Below are 20,907 nucleotides of genomic sequence, written 5' to 3' on the forward strand. Positions count from 1 at the left end.
AAAGGACTTGATTTTGATTTTTGAACATCAAAACCCATTTTGCTTAAGGTTTAAATAAATGCTCAATTAATATTTCAATGCATCAAAACAACATGTGTGTTATTGCATCATAGCCACACAAAACTTAGAACAACTCTTATATTTCAGAGGTGTGAAATATATCAGGTTTCAGTGCACAGAAACCTGATATTCTGAGATGGAACATTTGTTTTGTTAAAATACTGGTACTCTACCTCTTTATCACTTCTCACACTGGCTTCATGCACTCCATTGTCTGTAGGATATGAAAAGCACAAACATATAGTTATGAAGGGCAAACATCATATACAAAACAAAGACTTCTCATAGGCTGCTTCTTAGCAGTGGTTTAAACATTGAGACATCAAAGCTGAAAGGGCAGAGTAAGGAGCACTGGATAATTTGTTATTGTTATTCTAACCCCACTTTGATAGCGAATTAATGTGAGATCAATAAACAGAGTACTTCAAGAGCCAATGTAATAGTGTTGTTTTGCTAATTAAGTGTCAAATCATCATATCAGTTTACCAATATCTGAGAAAAAAACCTAGAATAAAATGGCTCTAGCTTGCTGAATGGACATTTATGGTAAAGGAAAATGAAACATTTATTTTCCTCATACCTATTTTGGTGGGAGAAAATGATAGACTTCAAAAGATATCATTCACCAAAATCACGTTACAGTTTAACTACACTGATAATATTCAGCCATATCCTTAACCTCAGTCAAATAGCACTGGTTTTTTGCTTTATGAACTGAATGTCATTCATCTTTCTCAGCATGATTCAAGATAAATCCTCAAGTTTACTCCTTTTAGTTTACAACAAAATCTGGCAATAAGAATAACCAGAATATCCCTAACTAGTAAGGATTTCAGTATATCACCATGAAAACAGTGAAAATAATTTTTTATGACTTACAGTTCACATTTCTGGTATACTAGATATTATAACATTCCTAAAATAGAAAATAGATGAGCAGCAACTTATGTTCCACTGTGGCATTCACTCATTAATGGCAATTACTGTGGCTCCTGAATCTGCATCACCAGGAAAATATGTGTGCAGACAGAAACAAATAACCATAATAACTCTTCTTATTCCCTAAGAAGGAAAGGGAATGAGCAGGTTTGTACCTGTAACTTGTCACAGATTTTCTTTTGCAAGTAACTGTGGCACGTTAAAAATTATTATCGGTAAAACATATCTTTTTTCTCTAAATATTTTGAAATACATCTTATAATATAGTAATTTCCATTATCATTTTGCTTAAACATCTCATTTTCAAGAATAGGAAATTAGACCACACAGCATAAAGCAATTCTTATTTCAATATAATTGGGTGTGTAGGTTTATCTTGTTTGTGAAGCTTGAAGAGCAAGTGTTCATAAACAGTTGGTTTTTTTTTTTTTTTGGTAAATGAAGAACCTGCTGTAAAAAGCAAACAACAATCTAAAATTCCACAGCCTTTTGGGAAATACAGAAACTTTCCCTCACACCTTCTTTCAAACTGTTTTTTAGAAGGCTAGCACTAAGGTGAAGCAACAGAGAAAAAACAGGGAAGCTGTCTTTTGCTGCACTTCTAAAATAAATACCTGGTATATTAACACTGTTTTCCATTAATCCAGTCTGAAGCTCTGCCCTTCCTTGAGCATCTCCTTTCTTCATTTGTGCTTCTGTTTTGTCTTCTCTAGTTGTTCCAGCATTTTTTTCTGTTTCTTGCTGAATGTCAACACTTTGGATTGCAGTGGCGATAGCATCGGCGATTTCATCCAGTTCTGTCGAGCTGAGATTCTCCACCTTCACTTGGTGTTTCTCCAGGTCCTTCAATACATTTTTAATCAGTGCCTCTGGATCAGAAAACAACATAAACACATTAACTGCATACATGAAACACATGTGCTTATATTTTTAATTTTTCCTAAAAGATTTAGATAGCTTTCCGTTCTTGGAGAGCATCTGCTTTTTAAAGAAAGGTGCTGCATTCCTTACAGAAAACACAGGATTCTTAATGGATGTTAAAGTTTATGACCAGGTGAATCTGTGCCAGGACAGGGGGATGTATGCTATTATAACCCAGCAAGTTCTCCTAGAGAGAGGACATGAAATTATCACTTTTTCTTTACAAGAAAACAGTCCTCCTAGTCTAAATTGACACAAAATACTGAAAGCAAGTGTTAAAGTAGCCTAATTTCTTTTCTTTTTAGCTGCAAAACAGTACAAACAACATTACTGTTTCCTAGAGATCAGTTTTCTTTGGTAATTTGCTTTCACGAGATAAGTATATCTATATAATTTGTCCAGAGTTCTGGGAAAAAATGAGTCAGATATTTTTTCTTTCAATCAAAAAGCTCCTCGTCAATTAGAAGGGGATATAAATAAATGCACATTATATATATGGGTATGTCAAGGACAAAATTTCTAAATTTTATCAATTTCTCTTGGAACATATATATTTTTTCAAATACATATTTACATATATAGATGATATATAGAGATTATACAGAGATATATAGAACCTGTTTTGGTTTGCCAGCTATGAATGTTTTACCAGTCACATTGAGAAAAAAACAACACAGCCAAAGAGCAAAACACCTTTGATGTGATAAAAGTTTTGAAGGTAAGGAAATTCAAGGACAATGGGTATTAAAGGTGAGTCAGAAGATGAAGCATAACATCTCCCCAGGGAGGGCACTTTTCTGACTGCATTTATTGCATCTCCACTATCAGTCTGTAGAACTCTGAAAAATTCAGCCTAATGTAGTGCTTACTGCAGCACACCAAAACTATTTCCAATCATGCCTCTGTTCTGCTTATTCATGTTGATAAGAAATTTAACATATTTATGCATATGCATGCAAGAAAGAAAAATCTTTCACATAGTATTGTGTAGGAAGAGGAAAATAAGGGGGGCTTTTAAATCTGTGTTGAATGTATGAATTTGTATAGAAGCAGTTTGAAGGTGCCCTCCAACCTTTTTTCTCAACAATAACACCATCCATATCAACCCAGTAGTTGGACATCATCATCTGTAAGCAGGACTTTGGGATCATCCTGTCAGCTTTCAGGCTTACATAAAAGTGAATTTAAAAGTAGGGAAGCAAGGAAAACAATGTCATAAGAAGGGCTAAAAATAAGGATTTTTCTTTTTCCTCACAGCAAAGGAGGAAGAAGTACATAGAGACTAGAAAAGAAGTAAAAGTAGTTAACAAATTTCTACTTCAGGGAAGAGGCAGTGGAACATCTGTGATTTTGCAGGGAGACAAGCATTAAGGATTATTTTTCATTGGGAATAAGAGGCCAAGACCTTGGATACATCTGTCATTTTTGAACCCCTCAGTTTTAACTGAAGAGCTCACCATCAGCATCTCACCATCAGATTCCCAATTCCATCTCAAGGCAAAGACTAATTTCTCCTGACCTGACCCAAAATTCACCAAACAAAATAATGCCATTTTCCCTTAACTAATTAGGCCATAAAAAGCAAAAGAGCTTAAACAGCTTAAATAATAGATTTACTGTGAGTCTGAGAGGGTGTTGACACACAAGGAAGGTGTTTCTGTGATGTACTTTCTTTTTCAGGTAAAAAGGAAACATCTTTCCAATCCACCATGATGTCATTACAAAATTCTACTAATTTAATTATAAAATTCAGTAATACAAAACACAAGCTAATCTTGTAAAATGTTAACTTTTTAGGTTTCCTTTAAAAAACACAGTTATAAGTATACTTAATTGTGACTATCAATAAAAAAAGACAGGTTATATCTGTGATGTTACTTCAAACTGACAGCTGACAAAGATTTTGGTACCATACTGGAATAGCAGAGAGCTTTGTGCAGGAAAGCAAGTGCTCAGAAATGAGAATCAAAGATGTAAACTCAATCTGTGCCAAACTCTCTGGGCCAAGATTTGTGGAGGCAGCAAAATTAATACTGAAGTTTGATGGAAGCTTAGCAATACTTCAGAGAAAACTTTGAAAAGTTTCCCTCCATTTTACTGTATCCATCACTTGCTATGAATTTAATAATTTAGTAAAAGCATAGACCAAATGGTTTAGTTTAGGAAGGCAATTTACAAGAGCAAATTAATCCAAACTGCAACAAAATTTTTAAATACACTTGATCAACCTGAGTTCAAGACACTTTTTCAAGAAGCACAAGAGCTACCTGGCAGAGGGATCGAGAGGTTGTTACGCAGAGCAGCAATGCAGAAAACTAAGCTGTAGGAAGAAAACATTACTGTTGCATTACCACAGGAGCCTTGTGTCTGCTTAGGTACATTTGTGAACTTATCTTTTATAGAACTATTGGACAATATCTTGACAGAAAAGCCTAAATTATTGAAGCAGAACTAATAAAGTCAGCAACGAAAAGACAGAATATAGGTCAGATCCTAATCAAAACTAAAATTTCACAAATAAAACATCATTTGAAGACAAATCTTAAAAGAGAATTGTATTTCAGGACATATATCATTAAAAGAGTTATATTATTGTAACACAACTAGATTTTTGTTTATTTCATTTGATTCACAGCCAGCTGTCAAGATCAACTACTGAGCTACTCAACAACATGCAGGCAATGTACCCTTGTCATTTCCATTCCATTTTTTCCAAACTAGCTTTTTCTCTTTACCTATATTCTTAGCCCAGTCTTACCTCTCCAGTCCATCTTCAGACTCATCTTTAATATCCATTGTCAACAAAAAAGGCAATCTTATTCTCAAACAAATAGGAATGGGGAAACAGGACAAGGAAGGACATGAAAAAAGAATGGCCAAAGGCCCTATTCCAGATAATACTGACAGGCTCAGTGCAGGTTCCTCTGGCTCACTAAAACCTCAATATTATGTGGAGGAGCATCCTGCTCCTCTAATACTGGCATTCCTGCCCTGGTCATTGCCACCTGGGCACAGTTCATCAAACAGACCCCTAAACACTGCATTGACATGAGTAAAACTTTGGCATAATATCTACTTTTTCTGAACAGCTGCAATGTGACTTAAAACATCAAGGACCAAAGGCAATAACCAAAGCCAGTAAATATGAGGAACATCATGTTTTTAGTACCCCAGGAGGGACAGTCACCAAAGTGTCTGAAACAGCCTGGTGGAATGCAGGTCTGCATAAAGAGTCTTGCTAAATTCACGTGGCTACTGATATGGTATTAATCCTTGTCCATGGTAAATATGGATATTTACACTTCTTGTTATGGCACTTGGCCATGTTTGCAATGATTTGTAAATTACTGGATAACATTGATAAACAGATAAATATCATTGCATCTGTTTACAAACACCTTTGATTAATATGATGTATTTATTAAAATCAGAAAATATTGTTGGAGAAAGACCAAAAAGCAGATGGATACTGCAATGGCACAGCACTTAAGCAGCACATGTACTTGAACATGCATTTACCTGAGCACAGCTTTTATAGTCTCCCACTGACTCCCTCCTAAGTAGACTGAGCAATGCTCAGTCATGTTTCACAGGGCTTGCAAACTGCAAACCAGATTTCTCCCTTAGCTCCAGCTTTGCAACTGATGAATGCAAACTGCCTTTTATAGTTACCCTGGAACCATAATGGCAGTAAAAGCATACATGTCCTAGAAGATGTAATTTTTAATATAAGCTCCACCAGTAGAATTCCCTAGTAGGTAACAACAGCACCTTATGCAGGGAAAACAGCTTTATATTGTACAGCATATAAATGATGCCTCATATTCTGCTGGCACAAGAGTCAAAGCCAGCTTGGCTGACAACCTCATGGAATGGGAGCAGTGACTTTGTTAGAAATTCCACAGTGTGGTCTGTCTTCCTCAACCCCATCACCCTACTGACCACATGTTAGCTGCCTCAGCAGCTGAGCACCATATGGAATGGTGATCCCAGCTTTGCCAGAGCGAGGATGTATAAAAAAATATTTTTGTTCCATAAACACGGAAGTTTGCTATTTTTTAAAGACATCTGAATTACTAATTCTGTGACCTTTTCAAAGGAACAGAGAGACATGTTCTGTAATATTTAACATATAAAAAAATCAGTAGACTAGAACAAACCACACAAAACTGAGCCAAATTCTAAATATGGCTGGTGCAGAGGAGAGATTAACAATTCCAGTATTGCACAGTGACTACAAAGGCAGTGCCCACGCACATCATGCTACTCCTAGAGGTAACAACTTCCAAATCTGATAGAAAAATAACTCCACATTTCCTTCTTTTGTATTTCTCCCTCAGGGTGCCTTGTTAGAGAATTTACCTGCCACTGTTTTGCAGCAATTCTCAGTACTAATCTGCTCAGTACCTTCTGGATTGTTCTCCCAGTCCAGTGCCTTTGTCTAATCCTCTGTCAGATGGATCAGAGAACTGAGTACCCCATCCTTCCAGTTTTTTACAGTTCTGTAGTTCACAGAGTGCAAAAGAAAAACAACCCACAAGCCTAAAATAATCCATAAACACAAGAGAGACTGGAGAAAGGTTAAAAGCAGAAAGAGGTTGTGTGGTTAGCCTGGGAAACCTGAATCCAAACCACCTTCATTCCAATGGATAGCATTTTAAGCAATGAATATGCCAGGGTCTGTCCTTACCACTTTCTTGTGAGATTATTAAGTGGCTCAAAAATACAAAGGAAACCACATTATTTCCTACTCAAACAATTCATAATGCCTTGTCTATGCAACATTTAAAAGCAAATGCAATGGCAGAAGTTCCTATAGGGCATATTATGTATGAGAAGTCAAAGTAGTACAACCCAATGAATTGTGAAACATGTTATTCCCTGTAAGTGCTAAGCATTTTTTTCCCAGTTGGCTCCTACCAGGAAAGGTGAAGTGGAACAGCTGGAGGATAATGAAACCAGCATGTGCCTAGTTTGTTTTGAGTCTAGCAACAAAATTGTCTAACCTGTGCAAGAGACTTACAGTGCCACCTGGATTTGATTTTACATTATAGTTCATTCCTTGAAACCTATTATCTCTGGGCACCATACCAAGAATGCTTTCACTTCTGAGCATCCTTTAGGCTGCAAGCATTATCTTTCCTCTGCTGAAACTCTGACATTTCTGTGTGTTTGTGTGTGTTCTGGTTTTGGAGGATATTATTAAAAAAAAAAAAACAAAAAAAAAAAAAGAAATCAAAGAACACTGAACTTTATGGATGATAAAGAGGGATTCAAAGGAACCCTTTTACATATCACCAAAATCCATTGGGGAAGTGCTGACTTCAGTGTAACAGATACAAGTGCTTGACAATGGTTTGGGATCAACTCTTTCATTTTTCAGGCATCCTGAACCACTGGAACAACATCTATAGTTAGATAAGTTTAAAGAAACAACAAAATGAATCAGAATTATAAAGTCTACATGATCCCCAAGATTCATCTTATAAAGCAGTGCTTTGAGTGCAGCACAGCATGGGGATGTTACCCTCCATTTTAATTCAAATATTTGTTGAATTGTCATGTACAGAAAAACTGTGATACAATCATTGTTAAACAGCATTATCACAAAAAAAAAGATGAAAATCCAGGAAATGGGTTCCTTTTTACAGAATGTCCAGACAAAACTAGATGCAACCCCACCTTCTTGTTCACCTATCCATGGAATTGACAGACTCCTCCCCTGTCCTCCCGTCTTCCTCCTCTCCCTCTGGTTCTGCACCAGAATTCATCTCACAGTTAATTTCTGTGCTTAACTTTGAATTTTACCCATGGTCCTTGGATTTCTAGTTAAATAAAGAGACGTGGAACAAAACCAGGCATTTCTGTATCATCTATATATATAGTGTTGGATGAATGCATAAAAACAGATTTGAGAGCAAAGATATACCCATAATTATGCGTTGTTTGTAAAATGCTTCGAAAATATAATAAATTACATAAATGCTATGTCTTACTAAGTGCCATACATTTCTGCACGCATATGGAAGGTGGGCTGAAGAATGTGGGTAGATGTTTGCAGGGAAAGAGTAGCTGGAATGGTGAATATTATTACTTTTTTATGGCAGATATAAATATGCCAATACTAGGAGATGGATCAAATGTCTAATTTTATTTTCTTTTTCTCAAAAAAAACTCAGTAAACGTGAGGGAAACTTCAGGTAAGCAAAAAATTGTAGTGGTGTTTGCAGGGGACCCAGGATGAGGGAAGAGATGAGAATCTTGACTCAATGTTTCAGAAGGCTGATTTATTATTTTATGATATATATTATATTTAAAAAAATATATATTGAAACTATACTAAAAGAATAGAAGAAAGGATTTCATCAGAAGGCTAGCAAAGGAAAGAAATGGAATGATAATAAAATCTTGTGACTGCTCACACCTCGACGCAGGTGGCTGTCATTGGTCACCAAGTAAAAACAATTTCACATGCTGGGTAAACAACTCTCCAAACCACATTCCAAAGCAGGAAAACATGGCGAAGCTGAAGCTTCTCAAGAGAAAAGACCCTAATGAAAGGACTTTTTATAAAATATGTCTGTGACAAAAAATAAGTAAATATCAACTTTACCATCCACGATGCTCAGAGGGTCCTTTGGCTCATCCTGGGGAGCAGATTTGTGACTCAGCACCTCGGGGGTCGGCCTCAGCGCTCCAGGCCCAGGCCTCGGCTGGAGCAGCTTCCTCATCTTGAAATCTTCTGCTTTCCCTTTGGCCAAAGTTCCATGGAAAGGACTGCCCTGTGTGGAGTACAAGCTCTCAGCATACACCGGAGAGCCTTTAGTCCTGCTGGGAGGGCTGTCCTCGCTGCTGTGTGCAGACAGGTTCTGGGTGATGTACGAGTGCAGCGCGGCCATCAGGCTCCTCTGGCCCGCTCGCGGCTCCGGCGGGAGCTGGTCCGGCTGGCGCTGGCGGAGCGTCCTGCCACGGGCACCCTCAGGGAATTCCTGCTGGGATTGGGATGCAGGGGATGGATCTTTGGGGTTCTGCCTCCTGTAGTACCTGGCAGGGTCATTGTAGATGTAGCTCTAGAGAGAGCAGAAGGTGGGCAAGAGGAAAGGAGTCAGAATTGCTTTGTGATTATTGTTGTGCCGGGATCTGAGGTGGAACCCTCAGTGCTTTACCAGCCAGGAGAACAATAACTGGAACTTGTCATGCAAATGGAAACTGCAAACCTCAAACTGTTAAGTGTGCCTCAAAGAGGCACTGCTACTTATTGTGCAAAAATCCAATTCATCAAATTATTAGAAAGCAAGAGCAAGAGATTAGAGAGAGAATAACATAACTCAGTGTTGACTACATGTGAACTATTTGTATTCAGACAGACAAAGGAAATTTATTAAATCTACTTTCTCTTTGGTTTTACTTAACCTGTGAGAATTACTATTTTTCAGATTACTTACCAAAAACTAGCTTGTCAAATTAAAAATGTCATTTTTAAAGGAACATCAAGCAAGTAAAGCAATTTTTTTGCATATATTAAGTACTTTGTTCTATTTTAAATGAAATATTTTCCACTAAATTAAATCTTTAATAAATATATAATCTGACACTGTGGCAAAACAATGTTTAATTTTTTTTTAATTAAATTATTATTTTCAGGGAAAAGACCACAGCAAATTAAACAACAATGTTAAAAACATGTCAATCAAGCTCAAACTACATTTTTACTGAAAAAGTGCTGGGGAATAAAAAGTGGAAAGGTGGGTTTGCAATACAGTTTTCTATTTTCAGTTTCTATTCTCATGGAAACACCAGATGGACATTCTTTTTACTATCACTTAATCCTAGGGACATTTTTGCTATGATCACAACCTGAAGGCAGGCCTTTTAATTTTTTAACAAACCAGATCCATTCTCCTAAATAATTTCAAAAATAATTTTTCTTCAGTTTTTGCTAAATACAACTTTGAACTGAGAGGTTTACTTATATCCAGAATAATTCCAGTTAGATTGTTTATGATTAAATGAGGCTACATCCAATCCTGTATGTGTGCTGCAGGATGGGTCCTGCTTCTCAGCTGTGTTTTCTTGGTTAAACTGTCACACAAACTCCATCACAATGTGGCATCCTTAGGACAGGGACTACTTCAGCACTCACTGCTATAAATTATTGTGAATCACTGGTGTCCCTGTGCACTGATGACACAATGATTTAGGACAGAGGGAGCTGCAAAATACAGAGGGAGTGAAGACACTATACACTCCAGGGGACAGCAATTAGAAGGATTCAGACAGAAAAATCATTATTTATGTATTTGCTAATGTACTTTGTAAAAGCAAAATAAGATTGATAAACTCCTCCAGAGATGAAGAATTACTTTTAGATTTTATCTAGGTCCTAATTTCTGGACAATAATTTTGCTTTCCATCTGAACAATTTTATTTCTTCTGATGACAGCCAGTGGATTTTACAACACATGTTCATACCCATTTCTTTCCAAGAGGGTTTTCTTCCCCTTAAGAAATGATTGAAGAGATTCATTTCATGATTCCATATCATGATTTAAATAGAATTATGGTATAGGCAATTTTATTACAGAGACAAAAGGCACTTTGGCCACTTTGGCTTGTGACCTGCTAAGGCAAGGACTTGGATTTCTGCAGTTGGTCTTTAACACAGAAATGTGCTTTGTGAAAGCCAAGAAATTGGGCTGCAGTGAAGCAGTGTCAAAAAATACAGAGCTAGAGATCAAGCAGCTTTGTGTATGAAATATTTCAATGTCCCCTGGGAACTGTATCAAACAGCAGCAGTGCAGCTCTGGTTCAGTGCTCCAGCTGCAGGGTAGGCATTGCTCTGATCAGCTCCAAGGGGGAGCCAGTTGTCAAAATGCAAGTTGAACACTGTTTACATGCTTAATAGCAAAGCCTAAATGTGAAAAACTTCCAGTCAGATGCATTTATCTCCCTATTTGAACGGGTCTTTGCCTGGGGTAATTAACTCTCTAATGATACTGACTCCAGAGTGAGGAAAGCTGCAGAGGATGACACAAAGCAGCCCAGGACACCCCGAGCAGTTCACTGAGAATTCACATAAGCTGCCATCTGCCTTCCCCACTCCTGTTCTCTCTGCCTTGCAGCCTTCCAGAGGATCTCCTGGGCTCGAGGGAAGGAAGAACAGGGAGCTGGGAAAGGGAGAAATGCAACAGGGGGAAAAGGACATTCCCCATTCAGCCATGGAAAGACAAGAAATCACTCAATCTTGATAACTGCACCCCAGTTTGGATTATGTCCTATATCCAGCTCTCTATTTTGCCTCTTAACCTTTACTAGTAAGTGTTAGAGGGGAAGAAACTGCTGGGCACTCCCAAACCATGTGAAAGATTAGGGTTAGGAGATGTGGGCTGGCTTTTGATGAGCTATTTAACAAGTCCAAGTACCCTTTAGCATGAACAGATCAGTGATTTACTGTTCTTGCAGACAAGGAGCACATCAACAAGGAAAAGACCACCAACTCACCAAGTGATCATGCACAAACTGGATTTAAGTGTGTGCCCATCCTGGGCTCAGAGCTGCACCCCTGTCAGGAGGGGGCAGCCTCTCAGCAGCTTGACGGGTCACACTTTGGGCAGTAAGGGATGAAATATTAACAGTTCTAATTAAAGCAGAGCACTGGTAGCTCAGCTGTCTTCACTGAGGCAGCAGCCCTTCTGATGTAGTTTACTCTGACTTTAATTAAAGGGGTCTCACAGCTGTATGGCAATCTCCCACCTGCAGGAGAAAAAAATCCCCTCCCTTGCTGTTCCTATCTCAAACAAAACACCAGAAGTACATGTGACATGCAAGATAAAATTCAAGTAAAATTGCAGCACTGATAAATATAATCCGAAACTATGGATTTGTCTAAGTGGTATGGGGAAAAAAAATTAATTTTTACAGAAAAATATAGAAGAAAAATATCAGTAATATGTAATTTAGAATCCAGAGACAATTTACATCTCAAGTTATTAATAACAATTGCAGAGCACTGTGATTATCTCATTTGAAGTGGGTTTTGCAAAACCCACTCCTGAACATGGACATTGCTAGTTTGATTAATGTCGAAGTTAAATGGCATAGTCCATGTTCAGTGAAAAGAATGTAAATTCCCATATTGGTGCCTTTGGAGAATCTTCTGACATTATGGGGAAGCAGAGGGAAACATAAAGCTGGAATTTTTTGAAAGAAAATACATTTCTGGATTGATTACACATGACTCATAGGAAGTACTGTCAGTAATAGAACTAAAAAACCCCACCCCAAACAAACATTAAGTGAAATGCACAAGAATAAAAAATGCACTAGTTATCATATAGATGGTTTGTACTGAGAAGGGTTGAAATACAAGCCCTGGTTGCTATGAGGAACATTTCATTTTTTAATAAGTAAAATACTGTTCAATTATCTCATGTCACTGATACAAAGCCCTTGAAAAGTACTCTGAATTGATAAACCCCTCAGTTTAAAAAAATCTTATTTCTCCATCTGCACAGGATTTCCCTCTCCTTCACCACCTTTCAAATAAGCTATCTCAATAATTCACACATTACAGAAAATCCACACACACTAATCTTTCTGAAGATGGAATTGTTAGGGCAATGTCTTGTATGGTTTAGGTATGTAAGTACCTGACATTTTCTACATGAGAATTCACAGAAGGGCACACTAAATTACATTATGCAGACACACTATGCAAAAGTCTATGAACAACATGTTTTATTTAAAAAAATACAAATTAAAAGAGTTGTGCAGGACTAGATACATAAAACATAATGCTCTTCAATTTATCCACTAAAGGGCAGATTGACTTGAGTGTTTTGCCCATGTGCAGAAAGAATGGAATCAAATTGATAACAAAATACTTCCTTTCTTGCACATAAATTTACTAAATCTAGAAGGCATATAGAGCTAACAAAAATCCTTTCGAAATGCATCACGAAGAAATCTTCTGCCCTCAATTTAATTTATGTTTTTCTGTTTGATGCATTTGAGATATTAACCCATGTTTGCTACCACCTAAATTTGGTTGAAGCATGATTCCACCTACAACTCTTATTTACTTTGCCTATTTGAGATACTGACATTATGATCTCTGAAATTAGAAGATAAAACCACAACAAACACTGGAAGGCCCATCTTTATGGTGGGATAAAATAACATTTTCCAAAGACTACTAGAAATGAAATTACCTCAGAGCTTAACTCACTGTGTGGATTGAGAGAAGTTTAGGTTTTTGTACCAGACACAGTCTAGATGCTCTGTGACTCACACAAACTTGCCTCATGCAAACTCACTCACATGGGATCTACCTGTACTCATGTGAACCCCCAAAATAAACACCAGCACAAGGGCCACCACCTGATTGCTGAATCAAAGGGAAGCCTGGGAATTTGTACTGCTCAATTCACCTTTAAATTTACAGAAATCCACCCAACAATGAAACCTGAGTGCCAAACGGGTGTCATGGAGTGGATGGAGCATGAAAGTCCCTGGGGTAGGGCTGAGCAGGCAGCACAGCTCTGTCCCCAGAGCATCACAGCTAAAGCAGCAAGTCCTGTGACAACAAAGCCTTAATTCTTGCAGCTGGTGAGCTGCTGTGCCCACACAGTGCTGTCCTGTCAGGATATCTCAGCAGCTCCCAGCCACGTTCAGGCTGAAAGGGAGGAATTCCCTTGACAAGTTCTGCGTGCTGTAGATGTGACCTTACATGCTCTGCACCAAATCCAGTGGCAGCTTTATCCGAAAATAATAATTACAGCCAATAAACATTTTCAATTGTCTGAGTAATAATAAAGCAAAGGCTTTTTCTACCAGCTGCTAATGATTTTTTCACTAACTATAATATTATAATACTAGAATATTATAATATTCAAGAATTTGGAAAACTAATTCAGAATCCAGAAACTGGAAAAGAAGCCCAACCAGTACTTCCTGCAGTGATGGGACAACATCAGGCCATGGCCTTTCCACAGATTCACAGCTTTAAGGCAACAGGCAACACTACAGTCATCTCACTCGACCTACTGTTTCATTGATAATTTTCTGTAACTATCTTCTATTTTCTTTCTGAAAAATACAGTAGCTTTGAAACCTTTTAAGAACTACATCAGAGAAGGTGGCAGAGATTGTTAATTAACATCCTGTACTTCAGAGTGTCAAAAACTAGATCAAGCAACAGGAGACTTCAGAGTCTGCTTTGATGGAAACTATTCATGACTTTACTTCCTAATCCTTCTTGTGAAACCACAGTGCAACAGGACAGTCCAGAATCTGACTCTACAGCATTCAATAATCTCTACTGCTTTAATTTCAGTTGATTTCAGAATTTCAGAGATTTGGCTTCCACTCTTAAACAAAAAAAACTTCAAAAAAGAAAAAAGGGGGGAAAAAAAAGAAAAGAAAGGACAATACACTGGATTCTTTTATGTATAAGTTACTACTTAATAAAATAGCTTTTTAGTTTCAGATGTTCCCAGCCATTCCTGATCTCCTTTGGAATGATCATATCCACTTGCTTACCCTTCAACTATCTACAACAGAGTCTCCTACATGGATAATTTTATTGTCAATTGATGTAACTTATTGACTTCAGTTTTCATAAATAAATGCTGTTTTTTCTCCTTCCTTCTGACACATCTCCATCCTAGAGGTCAAAACATTTCCTTTGGTGTAGAAGGAGTTCTGGGTGGTCTTTCCTCAGCATTCACAATTGGTTCGTCATAAACAAAAAAATGTCAGCTCTACACACTGGGATACATGGCTTGTCTCCACAGATAAAGGATAAAACACCTGGGAAAAATGAAGGGTGGATGACCCCCAATAACTTGATTGATGGCAAGGGACCCCTGCCCTAGCTCCATGCAGGGCCATCACAGTGAGCCATCAGCCATCAGGTCCAGGAGTGGCACCCACCAGATGATTGATGAGAAAAGCTCTCTGGATCACCCTGAAAGGGGTTAACATCTGCAGGGGTGGGGGACTCCTTAAGGGATGCAGGACTCCTTCTGGGTGCCATCTTGTCATTGTCTGAAGTCCACTATGGGATGTTTAGGAAAAAGGAGCAGTCTGGAATGGCAGCATGTAACCAGCTGACCAATACACCTGTCTGACCATGTCTCATGCCTTTCCTGTCTTCTCAACAAACTCCATTTCTAACAATTCTCCTGGGTGGGAAGCTCTGTTCTGTACCTTGTGTCCTGTGGTGCTTCCTGGCAGTAGCTGCTCCACTCGGCCACTGCCTGGACATGGGGACACCAGACTTGGGGCATCTTTACCTCTGCCAGGCCACTGCACTCAGGAGCTCCCTGACACCACCAGCAGAGACCAAAGAGTGACAGTGAAGCCACAGTGATGGTAGAAATTGTGCAGCCGGTGATCAGTGCTGACAGATCTACCAGGGTGTATCAGCCTCCCTTGCCTGAGAACATTTTGCTCATATGCCAATAAGTCTGTTACTCAAGGTTTCAGTGAATGATGTTTAAACACATTTTCTGTAGGCATATGCTGGTATATTGAACTATCTCATTATCTAAAGATGAATTTCATAGAAACATGATGATCTTCATCTGCCAAAAGTTGAGCACATTAACACCAATTCAATATATTTATAACTCCAACACGTGAATCTGGAAAATACTTTTATCCTAAGAAATGCAAGTGAATAGAGATCTGCAGGATTGATGTCCACAACATTGCTTTACAGCCCCATTAAAAGCAACCTTCCATTTGCTGGACAACTGCTTGAGGTCAGCGGAGGTCTTTTTCCACACTAAAAATAAAGAAATTGTTGTTCCACTGTCCTGAAATGTCTACACCAACATGCTCACACAGAGGTAGATAAAGTAAGTTTAAATTTCTGTGAGCTCTACCCTTCCATTTGATAATTATAATGGAAAAAAAATAGAATGCACTTGAAAATTTGTATCAGCTCCATCATCTTCTATTTACTAATTACAATGTACTGAAGCAAATATTTGGAAGACAAACAGTAAACTTGCAGGAAAAATCACAGAAATGAACTCCAAACACATGGTATTTGGAAAAAAAAAAGAGTTGATTTTGAAGGGAAAGGTCTGAAAAAGAACTAAATCTTATTATCCAGTGAGTATTTGAGATTTTAAAAATATCAATCTATGTTTCATCTGGGAATTACTAGAAATTAATTAACTGCCCTTTTAAATAAGACTCCAGACTTGACACAGATCATTTATAATAACATTTCTATGGCACTTGCATCTTCTAATAATTGAAAAAATAATTAATCCTTTCCAGATACCTGTGTGATAAGGGAAATGGTGGTTTCTATGTTAGATGTTGAAATTCTGTCATTATATTCTGCATAAACTGATGGGTTGAGGGTAAAAGTACATGTTGGATCTAAGACTTGAGTAGGATACTAGTGCTAGAATGCTCCCTTGCTAAATTATTTGTTTAAAAAACAAATCACAAGTCACATTAGATCACCAGACTGTGTACACATGCCACACACAATATGATTGCAATTTTACTAGGCTTTGTAGCCATGATCCTATTTGAGCTTTAAATATGTCCTTCCAGAAAAAATTGCAATCTACACCAGATTCCTGCAGAACGGCCAAGAGGATGGAAATTACAGCATTTCATTTTATATACTTAAATTAAAACAGATGAATCACAACTTGAAAACTCTCTTTTCCCCTCCATTGATCATGGAATGAGTTTAGGCTGATGTGCACCAATACAGACATCTTTATATGGTCAAATGATTTCTGCTCCAGTGCTTATGGGGCTTTGTTTGTTGGGTTTTGGGGTTATTTTGGTTTGGTTTTGGATTTTGTGGGGTTTCTCATTGGTTAGTTTGGGGTTTTTTTGTGTACATGTTTGCTGGCCTTTTAAAGGAGGATTTATTGTTTCTATTTTGCTATAAAGAGCCATGAAGAGGAGAATGATCTGAAAGATGAAATACTTTTCTGGGATCTGAGGCTTAGCTTTTAGTGTATGCTTTACAAAAATTATTGCATGACCTCAGAAAATCTGTCTTACCTGTCTGTGAAGCAGGGGCATTAACTCTTCCATACTTTGTAATGGCTGCAGGTAAATGAATACACCAATGCTTGGGAAATGCTCAGATATCATTGCATAAGTATGCCAATAGAGAAGGCAATTCAGTAGCTTCAAGGAGACATTCCTTTATCAATTATTCCAGAAATATTTTTATGAAAGTGTTCATGCAGAACTGAATTACATTTTTATACATAGTCTCTTATATATGAAATATTAAATTTTACCTTTATACAAATAGAGTTTAAATGTATACACTGCAGGGAGCTTTTTTACTTTTTGTCAAAATTTTGATGAACTTCTTTCAGTCCTGTATTTAAATCAATGTTAGATAAACAAAGGTGCTGCTTTTTTGAATTAAATTTCAAGGTTAAAATGTGCAATGTATTTTCTTTCTAGTTAATCACAGTAATAATTATTTGCAGATAAGCTCAAAGTACATCTTTCAGCACTCGTGCACTCAGATTTTCTAAAATTAAAAATAATTATTTTAAATAATGATCACACATCTTAGTTCTTTTGGTGATGAATTACAAAGATTCAAACAATTGATTTTTTTAGGCCAGCAAATATATGAATTTTTAGTTTATATAATTGATATGATTTTTACTTGCAGCTTCTCCCCTTTCAGCACCATTGCACTGCTGAGCCACGACTCTCTGGCATTAACCTGTCCCTTCACCTCCTTGTTTTGCCTCTCATAATTCTGAAAAGGCCTTTAAATTTATAAGCCCCTTCTTTGATGTAAAGATCCTGAGGGTTTTTTTCCCCAGAAATCTTTGCTTTAAAATTTACATAAATATCTAAGATGTGGAGAATTCTGTAATCACAATACCTGCACAAGAAGTCTACCATGAAAATGAATGTAATTAAACACAAAGAAACAGTAACAAGAGAAAGTTAATTAAATTCCCTAATGTATCTGACATAATTTTCTTTCTCCCCCATCCTACCCACAAGGACCTGAATGTCACATTGGTCTGACAAAGATCTTAGCCCAAGGTAGGACCAACCCTATCTGAAGCCCTCCGAGGCCAAGTCAGGAGGAAGGAGAAAAAGCAATTCCACGAATCTTCAAGCCTGAAGATTCATGAAATTTCTGCAATCTTCATGAGATTTCTGCAACAAGAAATACAGCCACAGCACGGGTGTGATGGGAACTTCCTAATTCCTGCAGCCTGTCCAGCAGGAAGTACATTTGCGTTAGGTTTCAAATAAATTTTCTTTCTGTGATGAGTAAAAATTTTTCTCAGTCAGATGAAAGCAGCACAATTAAAATCTCCCATAACTATTCAAACACAGGCACACAGACCAGCAGCAAAGGCAGCAAGTTTTCCTTTACAGCCTCTGAGCTTTAGCAATACCAGCCATGTGCTGTCTTCCAAATCCAACAAAACCCTGAGCCTCAGTTTCTGTAGGAATGCCAACAGTGCAGTGGGTTTGTCAGGGGGTTGGGTGCTTTGATATGAGAGGAGTTTGTTCCAGCTGCAGTGGGGAAGGACAGGGCAATTCACACATGATTTGAAGCCTCTGCATTTCTCACCTCTGTAACTAAGATAAACCAATTCTCCTTAAAATATGTGCCTGGCTATTTGCTATTTTCCATACTGCATCCAGATTTGGTAGAAAGGAATCACAAAGACTGATAACTCAGTATTTTGTGAATGGTAAAACTTTCATAAAGCCCTTCCATAAAGTATGTGTAGGGAAGACTAAAACCAAACATAAAATCCCACTAGCTAATGCTTAAGTAACAAATGCCACCAAGTGCCCATTTCCTGAACAACTCTTTTCAGCTGAACTAAAGTGAAATGCTCTTTACAGCTGTAACCCTCAGGAAACAGACACACCAAATTTCAGATTTTCTATTTATTTCCTGGCAGAGTCACTGTGAGCTGGCTAGATTACAGCCTGCAGTAGTTACTGTCTGTATACTGAGAAATAATTCTAAGTCAGTGATGAACTTCAAGTGCTTCAAAAATCACCCAAAGAAGCTCTTGCACTAAATGGTAGACACCATAGGAATTTTGGTCAATCACATGATTTAAGTTTACTGGTGTTATTTCTGTCACTGTTGTATCAAGCCTCGAGCTGACAGTTGTTTGAGCAAGGGAAATAGGAAAAGAATTACCTGCTTTAAGTTTTGTGATGTTTTATTTTACAATTTTCTGCATAACTGTGTGAGGTGTCTATTCACTAATTTTGAAGCTCTGTAGTTTTAGTCTGATAATGCAAGTGGAAAAGAGTAGGGCAACTGAAGACTGAAAGTTTGTAAAATATATTAATGTGAATATACAAAATAACACTTTCAGAGTATAAGGAATATTTTAAAACCTCTTTATCTTTTATCTTCCTTTGTTTTACATTTGGCCAGAGACCTCTGATGTCAGGCTTGGATCCTGAATCCATGCAGGAAATCTGTCAAGAAGCACTAAATTTCTGCAAGACTCAGCTACATTTCACAGCATGCAAGGTATCAAAGCAACCAAAGCAGTGTTACCTCTCCTGCTTCCCAAAAGCAGGAATGAAGTGACAGAGGTAAATATATACTTGGAAGAAAATTATTTTTAAGAAGGGCAAAGCCCAAAAGCTGCAGTTCTAGGTAGGGTGAACTACCTCTGTCTTGTGCTTATTCCAATTAGAAAAGGACAAGAAAGTTTAAAAGATCAGATCTTGCTACAAATATTTAATGTGGGTTTGTAATCTACATATTAAGTAAAAAGATAAGGTACCAATATTTTGTGGAAGCTTGCAATTAAAGTGCACTAGGTAGCTATCTCCAATTTCAAGTGGCACAACCATGTCAGAGGTAGCTCATTCAGTTACTTTTCTGCCTTCTCTTTTCCAATTTTCAAATTTTATGAGTTTTTTTCTGCTTCTTGGAGCAGCAAAAATTCTGGTTTTGTCTCTTGTTTAATTGCTCCTTCACTAACAAAACAATGAATCCAGATAAAAATACTATGTCCCTCTGGCTTTTTCAAGAAGAGCAGTTGCGTTTTATTTGCTTAGGATAGGGAAATATCTCCAGGATCAGTTAAAATTCATGGCTGATCCCTAGTTTTAAAAATAATTTTCCTTTTTTTCTTCTTTTTTTTTTTTTTACTTTCAATTATAGGTAACACGTCTGACTCAGTGTCTGTTGTTTCAAAACGCTCCTTAGTAAATAGAAGTGTACAGTTTGCTCCTCTACGTGCTTCACTTCCAGATTTTCTCCTCTTTATCCCACTCCCCCAGGCTTCAGAGTACCCATCTCCATGGCAACACTCGATAAGGTTGGTGGGTGGTGTTATCACAGCAGGCTTCCCCACAGAAGGTCTCAGCCATATGGATTATTTATGAACTTGCATGACAACACCAGACCCACTGAAATACTTCTTGAGCAAGTTTTTGTTGAAAGCCACTGATTCAAAACAGAGCATCCTCACTGCAGCCAGGAGGGAAGAGAGGAGGAAAAGCAGCACCAAGGTGGTCCCTGGTCCCTCCTCAGAGCTGTCTGAAAGCTCCTCTTGCCCCAGATAAGATTTATGTGCCATAAATCACAGTTAGTATATCTAATAAGTCAGTCAGAATCTGGGAAGTTGTGCTTCTGACAAGAATAACAACCATGAGTAAATGGTTGCTACAACTGGTGCTGTTGCCAGGAGCTGTTGCAGATTTGGTGCCCCGACTTATTCTCTGAACTAAACAAAAGCAGTTTGGCTTTGCACTTTGGTTTCTTCACCTGATACTTTTCCTAAAACTTCAGTATATTTTTTGGCAGACTTTGTATTTATACTGAATTCATTGAAATAACACAGACAATTTCTTGTAAAGGATTTCTGCAACAGCAGCCTAGCTCTTTAAAATCAAAGTGTGCACTCTTTGCTTTTTGAGCAAAAGATATAGGGCCATAAAGGCTGTTGTATGGAACACCTTTGTGCAATAATT

The 20,907-nt window shown here is 37.7% G+C and overlaps 1 protein-coding gene across 1 annotated transcript in view; it reads right to left on the minus strand.

Annotated features, from left to right (window-relative positions):
- PTPRN2 (protein tyrosine phosphatase receptor type N2) overlaps nt 1-20,907 on the minus strand; it is a 638,409-nt gene that overhangs the window by 388,049 nt on the left and 229,453 nt on the right. Inside the window, exons 6-8 of the mRNA XM_058038495.1 lie at nt 8,534-8,990; nt 1,614-1,868; nt 234-274 (exon numbers count right to left, since the gene is read on the minus strand). Coding sequence (XP_057894478.1) covers nt 234-274; nt 1,614-1,868; nt 8,534-8,990 — 753 coding nt within the window. The remainder of the gene's footprint in view (nt 1-233; nt 275-1,613; nt 1,869-8,533; nt 8,991-20,907) is intronic.

Source organism: Melospiza georgiana, chromosome 1 (assembly GCF_028018845.1).
Source record: "Melospiza georgiana isolate bMelGeo1 chromosome 1, bMelGeo1.pri, whole genome shotgun sequence".
In the NCBI taxonomy this organism is placed as follows: Eukaryota; Metazoa; Chordata; class Aves; order Passeriformes; family Passerellidae; genus Melospiza; species Melospiza georgiana.